Raw genomic sequence first — 10,908 nt, forward strand, 5'->3', positions numbered from 1 at the left:
CCCACAGCAGCTGAGAATGTGTATGTATAAAATATACATTGCTGAGCTCAGCATTCAGAGAACACTGCCATAGAGACCGAGACCAAGAAGGAGTGGGACCAGAGCAAAATCGTAGGGATGGAGAAGGACAGACCAGCACCACTGGACCCACTGGTTTTACCTTTCATCAGCCTCATGGGGTATAATTCACCTACTGAAAATGTACACACCACAAACATGTTCCAAAAAGTAATACAAATATTAAAGCATCTCTTCCCTCTCAATCTCTCCTTCTCCTCAATCTAGGAGTGTATGATAAATACATTGATTTCATACGTATATTCTTGATGCTATTTTAGTGGAGTTTCTTCTTTTTCTAGCTTTGTGTATGTTTCCATGTTTCTGTGACTAACAAATTAGTCCCACTCTCTACAGTTGCAAGTGAAGCACTATGAAATCTCCTAATCTTTCTGCCACCTCCTTTTCCTAGCTTGTCAATTCGATTTTCTTCTAGCACTTTCCCCACCTGCCTAGAAAGTAACCATCAGAGATCAGATGATCATTCTAACCCTCCAGGTAGGGACCATTCTTGGTATCTGCAGATATAGCTGCGAGTTCTGGGATATTTAGACTGGCATAGAGCACCACATGGCTAGAAACTAGAAGATCAGAGACTACTTTTGACACGTTAAACACCAAGGTCCTAACCACATGGCCTGGGCTTGAAGATCATTATAAGTAAACATTTGGGAATTATCCAGTTGGGCTCTATCCATGCTGAAGAAAGCCTAAGCAATACCCCGTATACTAACAAGGATGGTAGAGTTATTCAGGTAAGTCTTTTCTTCAGGTCCCAAGGCATGCATCAGAGGTATCACTTCTTTTTCAGGGCAGAAAGGAACACATGCTGAAACAAGGTTTCTTCCTCTCCATCTTGGGATCTTTTCATTCAGGGCTTTTCACCAGGAAGAGAAGTAACGGGGCTACTATTTAGCCAAAAGCCATTTAAGTGGTGAAAGTAGTATCGAGATGTTAGCGGTTTATGTTCTTCTGACACGTAAATTCCTGTCTTTCAGTGAGACAATGGGACTCAGTTGAAATAGTGGATTCAGTTCTTAGTTTCCTTGTCTTTACATAACTTAAAAAAAAAAAAATCTCTATTACAATCATACCTTTAACTAGCTAATCTAGCTTTCATCTCTTGCTGAAATTCTTCTCCAGCCAACGCCGGACTTCTTGAAGGTTGTAGTAGAAGGGGCCCTTTCCTCCCAGATAAGCAATTTTCTGTCTCTGCACAATACACACACGTTCAAAGGCTACCCCATAAGCGACATTGGCATTATTGTCCATGCGGTCAGCCACAACTTGGCACTGGGGCGGCAAGGAGAAACGCTCCATTAGCTGGTGGGCTGCCGCACATCGGTCTTCCTGGTTCCGGTGCTTCTTCACCTCAAAAGACAAAGAAGAATCCCCAGGCACCGCCCAACCATCTGAAGGATGAGCCTCATCAATGTAGACCAACAGGAAGTCAGCCACTGATGAGAACTCTTCCACCAGTTTGCTGAAGGCTGGCAGCTGGTTAGTAAAAGGAGGTCAAGTGGCTGAGCCGAAGTTGACCACCAGTGGGCGCTCAGGGCTGGCAAAGTCAAGGAGGTGGCACTCAGCTCCATCAACTGTTTTCTCATGGGCACCATTTCCACTGCTGTCATCTCCTTCAGGATTGGAGACATGCACCACACTGGAGTTGGGAGCATCTTCACCCAGTTTCACCTGGTGGTGAAAAAAAGAAAGAGGGAGAGAATACCACATTGAACACATTGTCACTTTAATTCACTCTGTATAGAAACAACTGGCTCTAATAAAATGTGGTATTTCCTTCAGAGGATATGGTAAACATATATTGATTTGAGTAAAGAGCCATTGTGGCAGGTAATATAATGAATGGCCCTGAAGAGAATAAAAGTCCTTTTCATTCTGTATAGTCACTAAAGGTAATTATTTTCATGATTGAAGGTGCTGCAGTTAACTCTCTTCATAATTAAGTTGAGACTGGTATTCTTTACTATCCTTATTTTGTGTCAGTGCTTAGCACACAATATACAACAAATGTTTAATTGCCTTCATTTTTGTGGGTTTTTTTGTTTTTTGGCCGCGCCCTGCAGCATGCGGGATCTTAGTTCCCCAACCAGGGATCGAACTCGTGCCCCCTGTAATGGAACTGCGGAGGCTTAACCACTAGACCACCAGGGAAGTCCTTGCCTTCATTTTAAAAGTAAAAAGCGAATGGTCCACTTTAAAAATAAATTATCAGAATTGTGGGACATAGTACCTCCTTCTGTATTCCCACTTCTGAATTCTAAAGTACTCAGAAAAGACCTTTATTTTCTTGCCTGATACTAAGTCATTTAAGCTCAACCAATGGACAAGGGTACCAGTGGGCTCTATTCCTGCCCAGAACTAGAAAACCGGGGGTCCACCATTTATAAGAAGAGCTACTCCCATTTAATCTCTTCAGTACTTCAGCTTTCCCATCTGTAAAATGGTGATAACAACCCCTATCTTCCTCATATGGTTATAGGAGGAGCACATAGGAAAAGGGCTTTGTACACTATAAATCATTGTGGGTGTGTAGTTTGCCATTATAGATGCCGCCCAAAAATGTGAAACAGAATACTATTTTCCTGACCAATTCTCTGTTTAAAAAATATCTACTGTTAGAAGTGATTTGAGCTCTCCTCAGTGTGACATCCTTCCCAAAGACTTCTATGGCTACTGAATACTTTGGGGTTCTTTTGACTAGAACCTCACCATTTCCATTAAACAAATGAGTGAACAAAAACATAAAATTTTACTTTCTGCAGAATTCTACTTTTAATTTCTCATATTACATGTGTTTTTTGTTTGTTTCACTTTTTTAATCTAAGAAGTCACAAACCATTTACTTTTCTACCACACATTTTATTATCAAGTTCCTCTGAATTACAAAATACTCAGGCAGAAGAGGTGTAGAGGAAAATTGTTCCAGGTACCCTCTTTGCACGTAGTTTAAATTGTTGAACACAGACTGAAAGAAAGTTTGCTGGTCTTTGAATCTGTAAACTGATAATAAAAAGCAGGCAACATAAAAGAGCCAATTACTTCAGTTTGAATTAGTACAATTGGATCTTCCCCTAGAATGCTTTAATCAAAGCCAGTAACATTGGGGACAACTTACAACAGTATAGTTGATTTTTATACACTACCCTTAACATTATAAAACACTTCCAACTGGATCGACTTTTTCCCCTCATATAAATACCACCACATATAACATTGCTGTTAATTGAAGTCACTTAGAAGTGAATTGTTAAAAACTCAACAATCCAAACTGATAAAAAAAAAAAAGCACTCAAGGGCTTTTATTCAGAAGCTTCTATCTGATGTTAATGCATAACTCATTTTAACTGCAGAGGAAGAAGTAAAGAAGCCCTTTCTCTCCCTTGTGAAAAATCCTAGCAGGGCAGGTTTGAAACAAGTACTGTTAGTTTTCTAAAAGAAATCTTAGAATAACAAATTTCTTTCTTAGAAAAGGAAGCTGTTGGTGTGGTTTAAATAAGTTCATTTGTTTTCAGTCACTATCAGGAAGAAAGTTATTTTATTTGTATTTTCTTGGTTAATTTGCAAGTGACACTAGGTGAAGAAACCGAATAAGCCACTTTTAGCTAGACTGTTTTATATGAGCTAGACTTGTCTCTGAGGTTTTAAAATATACTTAAAATTTAAAGATATATACATTTTAAAGGTATTATAAACTTTTAAATCTATGGGTTCTTTTTGTACTGCTTTGTAGATTTAGGTAATAGGTAGCGTTACCATCACCTCCTCGTTAGATGTTTCCCACGTCAAACAGCAATAATGATTCTAGGACGGCTGCTTTTAACAATATCGTTGTGCTGAGTTTGCAACACACTGTGATATAATGATCTGAATGCACTCAGATCAGTCTGAATCCATTAGCTGTTGTAGCAACTTCTCATTAAGTGAGCAACCCAGACACAGGAGAAAAATCATCTCTGGACTACAGACTTGGAGGTTCTTGGTAGGTAAAAACATCCACCTGCATTTCTGAGTCATTTTTAAGAACTCTGAGCAACTGTGCTGCCTTGTTAAATGGGCCTCTATCGCCCCTGACTCTCACCCAAGCTGAACTGTTGATCCTTGCATTATTCCTGATTATTCCTGAGTAATCTAATCTGACTTCAGTCACAGGTGACACTCTTGTTACCTGTAATTAATTTTCTTGGAAAGGTAAAGCACCTTCTCCTTCTTCTTAGTGACAATGTATCATCCAGCCACACAATTCTTTTCAAAATACAGACTAGTTCAACTTAGAAAACTTAGAACAAGTACAACATCTTAACTTTAAAATCAAAAGTGAGGAAAGTTACCAAATACGTGATGCTCTTTGGTATTTGGGGGAGGGGGGTGGTGAGAGGTGTTGGTATTTTGTTAAGCTGGGGGAAAATTTATACATGCACTTTAAAATTTTTTATTACATACATTATTGTTACTATTAATTGTTGTTATAATCCTAGGTAGAGGTCAGTGAATAATTTTATGCTTAATAATAACCTTAACCTACACTGAACACAGTCACGTTTGGGTGATGGATGAGCTAACTGAGGCAGCTTATTTAGAAGAGTGAATCCTGGATCCCACTGTAGAGTACCGCCACGATCGACACCTAATGCTGTTGATCCGTTCTTGATTATCTCAGCTGGTCAGTGCGTAAAATGAAAGTAACCAAATCCTCTTCATTTTGTGGAGCAGCCGTAGGACTTGACTGAAGATTAGAATGTCATGAACAGAATTATCCTTTTAATGAGCGTGACTAGGTAAGAGAAAATGCACAGGTAAGAACAGTGCTATTAATAAAACTACGAGGGAAAAACACACACCCATTTTTTGGAAGTCCAGATGTGAGTAGACCAGTAGTCTGCTTTTATAAGTGTCACAGATCAATCATAAAATTTGTCCATCTTTGCTAAAAACTGCTGATAGAGGACAATTTAGCAACAATAAAGAAAAAAACTTTAATAATTAAAAAAGTGAAAGTCTGTCTTAAACTGAAAAAAAAGAATCTTTTAGAAGGACATTATTGTTCATTTCTCGTCTTCCTATTCGGTCACCATGAAAATTAAATACGTATTGTGACCAAAGTTACAAATGGAGAGTTTCTTTGGTTTGCTTGGCTTTTCACCCTGCTGAGATGGAATGGGAGAACCACCATTGTCTTCAATGATGGAAGATCTTTGCTTTCCTCAGGAGCAAATCATTCCTTGACAAAAAGCCAGAATGATGAAGAAAATAAAGTTGGTCCCATAATAACATTTAGGCTCCAGGAAAGAAGCTTGACAAAAACAGGTTATCCCCTGGTACTCCCAAACTTTGTTTTAATTTCCCACAGTGGCACAGAAAGTCTCCTGGCCACAAGTTACCTATCATCTTAATTTCTCCTTCTTAGAGGGTTTGTGTTTGGTTTTTGTCCTTAATGAGACATATTTGCCAAAGAGGCATTCAAAAGGCATTTTTTACTCTTGCGGAAGAGTAATTAGGTCGGTACCTCTTTCCCTGCCAGCATTAGCCTCTCTAAAGAGAACCCTGCCCAGTATTTAATGCCCAAACACAAGCATCATTTCCACTAATTGGTCTTGAAGTTCCGATGTTCCCAAAGGGTCTCTTTATTTTGCAAGGATCAGAAAGGACATACGTAAAATGTAATATCGTCATCACTGACTTTTCTCTCTCTCATCTGCACTATTACAGTTGTCCTTTCTTATGTTTTTATAATCAACATGAACACAACACCAACAAGGGAGGAAAAATAAAGGGTTTGTATTTTTACAACAGAAGACATCTCTGGGCCAAGCTCAAATGTTGTGATAGCCATATTTATAAATATGAAAAAGAATGTAAATATATGACATATACTTGATTCCCTTGATGATGGGATTCCTTTTGCTGACAGTTTTGAGTGCATGGGGAAAAGGATAATGCTGCTTTAGCATGTGGACTGTGAAATGCAGGGCAAGGGGAAAAAAAAAGAAAGAACCATTCATCAAGTAGAAGCTGGAAATAGAGCATATACTACTAACCTTGTTTTTTTTTCTCTTCCACAGCCTGAGAAAGGCTTCTGGACAAAATATCACCTAATCTCATGATAGAAAGCAAAGCAGATGATAAAAATGGGGTAGGTATGTGGCAGAATTATTTTTACACATCCTTTTTGCTCTCCAAAGCCCTGGAATGGCTTTACTAACTGTCAGGAAATTTCACATTCTTTGACAATAATGACCAGCCTACATCAATGTCCTTACAAATGTGGCCAAACAATTATTAAGCAGCATTTTAACCATTTATATTCAAATTGGCCCAATAAATCAGCGTTGAAGGATAAGCCACCTACTCCTTCCTCTGAGTTCAATTCCCTGTTAGCTATTCTCTTGTTGATTTGTAACTTGAAAAATATAGCTCTAAGCTCTATCATTTCCCAGTATTTTATCCAAGTGATGGACAAGCTCTGGCTGTAGCCTTCTTTTGGGAATGTTTCTTAAAAGAGCCATTTTCCATTGTAGAAACGAGTGTCAAAAGGCTGAGGTGAATGAAGAGGAGGAAGAGAATGTTAAAGAGACCCTTTCAAAACCAAAATTATATGTTCAAATGAATATGTTTTCTGTGCCACAGCAATATTGACCATGTAGAAGCTAAACTGCTTGTCAGCATCTATACTGTGTGTTTACTTTTACACTTCATTTAGGTGGGAGCCAGGCTCCCAGACAGAGTAGTTTGTTTACTGGTTGTATTTTTGAGTCTTTGAGCGCCAGCACAAGGATGCAGTGTTAGATGCAATGACACTGACTAGGGAAAACTTAAATAATAAACATCTGTTACACACCTCAGTCTCTCACAAAATTCAGTAGATTTTCTTTTTCCTCCAAATCTTGCATGGACCTTCCTCTAACCAAACCCAAACTGTCTTTAAAGGCTTCCCTATAAAGTTAATTTTAAATCCCATTCAACATTTTAATGAAGAAGGGTTTTTTGTTTTATTTTGTTCTAATTTGTTTACATTTCTTTGTTGCCTCTTGTAGGAGCCAAACACAGGCACAGCGCTTTTACTGCACTTTCTCTAAATAGCTTCCCAAGTATCTGCCATTCAACAACCGGGAGAATTAGAAATGACATGCCTCATCGTATGGCGTATGCACACGTCTCACCCTGCAGAACTCCGTTTCTGGGGGTGGCAGCCTCAAAATAACGCAAGTCAGGACTGTGAAACACTGTGGTGCCGACTCAAACAGAGACTCCTCCAGTGTGTCTCTAGACAGGGCTACACCCAAAGGCAGTGGCACAGGTGACAGTAGCATCTGGGGAAGTGATTCAATCTGTTTCACAGATTCTGAGTGACCCTCAAGTGCCACCACAGCCGCAAACGCCCTTGCTACACTTGGAGACAGAAGGAGACCTAAACTCAGCGCAAGCTGTGTTCACCATGCTTCCATCCATCACACACCCAGTCCAGCCTTATCTCTGGATATATGGGTTCTTGTGTTGCTTCTTCTCCTGGCAGCTATTATATAAGTCATAAAAGCAAACATAATAATGTCAGTCATGAACTTGGTCACTAATCAAATCAGTAGACAGAAACAATACAGGAGAAGAATACACAAACCGTGTACAAAAAGGAAAACAAATTACTCATCCTTCTCAGTCTCTCAGCGTAGGGATAACGAAATATTGCGACACAATGAAACACTATACATTGGTGAAAAAATAAACAAATGATCAAGTTTATTAGAGGCATTTGTTTCCTTTTCCCTTTTTATTTCAATAAGCTGCTTAATAGGAGAAACGACCTCACTTAATATTTGTGGGTAACATCAACCCCCATATTTTATGTGAGAATATACATGCATACAAAATTCTCCAAAGCAGTGCCTTTTCTTTTATAGGCAGAAGTCACTTGTCTTCGAAAAAAGTAAGAGTTTAATATGCTGAGACCAAATAACTGACATTGCCATGTTATCTCCTAACACCTAAGAAATACAGGTATAGATGAGGGAACTTCTTAATTCATAACATGCCTGACATACTTGTGCGTGCACACCCCACCCTCCTCCAAATTCTCTACCCCCAGAACAAAATGTGAACATTTCACATTCAGCGTATGCATTTGTGGAACTGAAATGATCATCTCAATATGTCCTTCCCACATCTCCCATTCACCCCATGTACATAATATAAAGTGAGTTTTTACTGTTAGAACTTTTGAGCATCGTTTCGAACTATTATAAAGAAATTTTCACTTACTAAGAAGAGCTCTTACTATGTTCCTGTCTTTAGGACAACAGATGCCAACCTTCTGCAGGTTGCTCTCAATAACAAAGACATATACTGTAGGAACACTTCCCTAATCCACCACGAGTATTCTCGTCTTGAACACTTATTTGATTTTCAATGGAAGGATCCTACTCTGGATTCCTTGCTACTAGAAATTACTTCTTTTCCATTCCTGGTGCATAGATTTTTTTTTTTTAATTTTTATTTTATATTGAGTACAGTTTCAGGTGTACAGCAAAGTGATTCAGTTATACAAATACGTGTATCTATTCTTTTTCAAATTCTTTTCCCATTTAGGTTATTACAGAGTGTTGAGCAGCGTTCCCTGTGCTGTCCAGCAGGGCCTTGTTGGTTATCTGTTTTAAATATAGCAGTGTGTACATGTCAATCCCAAGCTCCCAATCTAACACTTCCCGCCCACCCTACCCCCCTTGGTAAGCATAAGTTCCTTCTCTAGACTTATTTTTCTAGTATTTATTTATGGAGGACTCATTCTCCTTCCCCCTCTTATTCTGAGTTTTCCGGCTCTGTTTCTGAGGTACTGCCTGCCTATAGTACACCACTTCACTAGCTCCCATATTCTTCTCAAACTCCCTTCCTGGCATCTCGGACAAGGTCTCTCAGTACTGTTAGGGAAAACCAAGAATGTCTGCTTTGATACTAGCTTTTGCCAGATGAGTCAATTCTTCCTAAGCCCAGGGACATTCAGGAGTCCCACGGGCACAGGGAGAGAGAGCAAACTGACAAAGGACCAGTGCCCTTTCCTCTTTGCCCCTTAAGAAGATCTGAGCTGAAGATGCTTCACCATCTCCAAACAGCATGCTTCACTTAGAAACAAAGATCACTCTGGTTTTGAAAGGGCAGCCCCTGGGACGCAGCTTCTGCAGGTAAGTGTGGCGACCGCTACAGTGTTCCAGGCACCAGTTATAAGAGCTTTGAGATTGCCATGAACCATAGATTTATCTGCTCTTTCTAAGACAACTTACTTAACTTTTGAGAAACAAAGCAAATGTGGTTTCTCTCACAAGGTCTGGATTTTTGACAGCTAGTTCTCAGATCTTTCTTCTTCAAACAGATATCTAGTAACTCCAGACTCAGTGCCTAATAACTGCTTCAAAAGGTTCTAATCCAAATCAAGGTAGAGGACGATGGTGCACACAGGCTTGCTCTCATTAACTCTTACTTCTACCAGAAACGAAGCAGCCACTCTGCTAAATGATACCTGCTGTTATTATTTTGTGAAATCTTGCCAGCTCCCTGAGAGTTTTGAGTGGTGTTTTCTTTTTTTCTTGCTTTTTAATGCCTACCCATTGAACTGTCTTTCCTAATGCACCTCACATAGCCTTTCATCAAGCAAAAAATGCCAGTTCGTGACAAGAGCAGAATAAATGCAGCGGTCTGCCCTCCCCCAACACTTTCTGACTTTTCTCAAAGTTATTCTACAGGCACCAATACCTTCCACTCCAAAGTCACAGCAAGCCATTAACGACCCTTATTAGGAAGACTCCTTCTCAGGTCACGCAGAGTCACTGTGACTTAATACCTGTCATCCCCAGATCTACTGTGTGTGACAGGTGTAGAGAGCAGACACGGGAGCAACCTTGGGCATAACCGCTAGGCCCCCAAATAGGGCTGCACCGTTCTCACTCCAGTGCTCCAGCTGGCACCCGGCCCCCCACATTCCAGCCCCTGCCCCGGCCGCCCTGCGGAGAAGCCCCTCTCGGCGCAGCTCACCTGTTTGTAGGCATCGAGAAGGAAGCTCTTCCAGATGCAGCGCATCCCCTCTGAGGTCAGCATGCGCCTCCACTCCCCGCGAGTGGACTTGGAGCGGCTCAGCAACAGCACCACGTGCTTGAGGAGAACGACCGAGTCATAGAGCGCCAGGAAGAGGCAGTTGGAGAAAAAAACTGGCAGAATCTGCAGTGTGATCAGCAAGTCTACGCTGAGGATGCCCATCTTCTCTGCCTCCTGGGTCAGTTGCCTTGTGCGCTCTGGTTCCCCTTCACCCTCTTATTTAAAAGGGGGGTGGTGATTGAGGGGGTGGGGGAGGGGAGGGGGGAGGTTGGGGGTGGGGGGAGAGGGAGAAAAACTAAATTAAAAGGAAGCCCAAGTTGTCTCCTTTTTCAAAGAAGCAGAAATGGCAAGACCAAGTCCAGTCTCTGCAGCCCAGCAGTTGGAGTGTGCCCATCAATTCATTCAATTCGGAGCTGCTGCTTTTTTTTTTTTTTTTTTTTTTAGGATTTAAGATGTTTAAAAAAAAAAAAAAACTGGCGTACCCGTCCCTAATCCAGTTACCCCTCTCAGAGTCGGTTAAAGACAGGCAGTTCTACTTTCATTTCCAAGCACCTATGAGACTGTGGCAGAGATTGCAAAATTTTCTTTAGCTTTTCATTGTCTCTATGTTCAGAAACGTAGCCTGTTTCTTTCTAGAATTGCCAGAGTTTTTAAAATGTGCTTTAAGGGTAGTTTTTTCCCTTCTTTACTCCGTTTACACACACTTTCTGTTCTCCTTCTCCCAGCCTGTCTCACTCTCTCCCTTCCTCAGGAGCG

General features: G+C 40.5%; 1 protein-coding gene across 2 annotated transcripts; it reads right to left on the bottom strand.

The window, feature by feature from the left end:
- Window positions 1-1,161: 1,161 nt before the first annotated feature.
- On the bottom strand, window positions 1,162-10,329 carry DIO2 (iodothyronine deiodinase 2). Of its 2 annotated transcripts, none has more exons than XM_032623772.1 (2): window positions 10,093-10,314; window positions 1,162-1,749 (listed from the first exon to the last, which is right to left on the bottom strand). In XM_032623772.1, exons 1-2 carry the CDS (start codon window positions 10,312-10,314, stop codon window positions 1,162-1,164), a joined length of 810 nt encoding a protein of 269 aa, XP_032479663.1. The 2 variants fall into 2 exon arrangements, with proteins under 2 accessions (XP_032479663.1, XP_032479664.1); XM_032623773.1 differs by having other exon boundaries at window positions 1,174-1,749; window positions 10,093-10,329.
- Window positions 10,330-10,908: the final 579 nt, after the last annotated feature.

Source organism: Phocoena sinus, chromosome 2 (genome assembly GCF_008692025.1).
Source record: "Phocoena sinus isolate mPhoSin1 chromosome 2, mPhoSin1.pri, whole genome shotgun sequence".
Lineage (NCBI taxonomy): Eukaryota > Metazoa > Chordata > Mammalia > Artiodactyla > Phocoenidae > Phocoena > Phocoena sinus.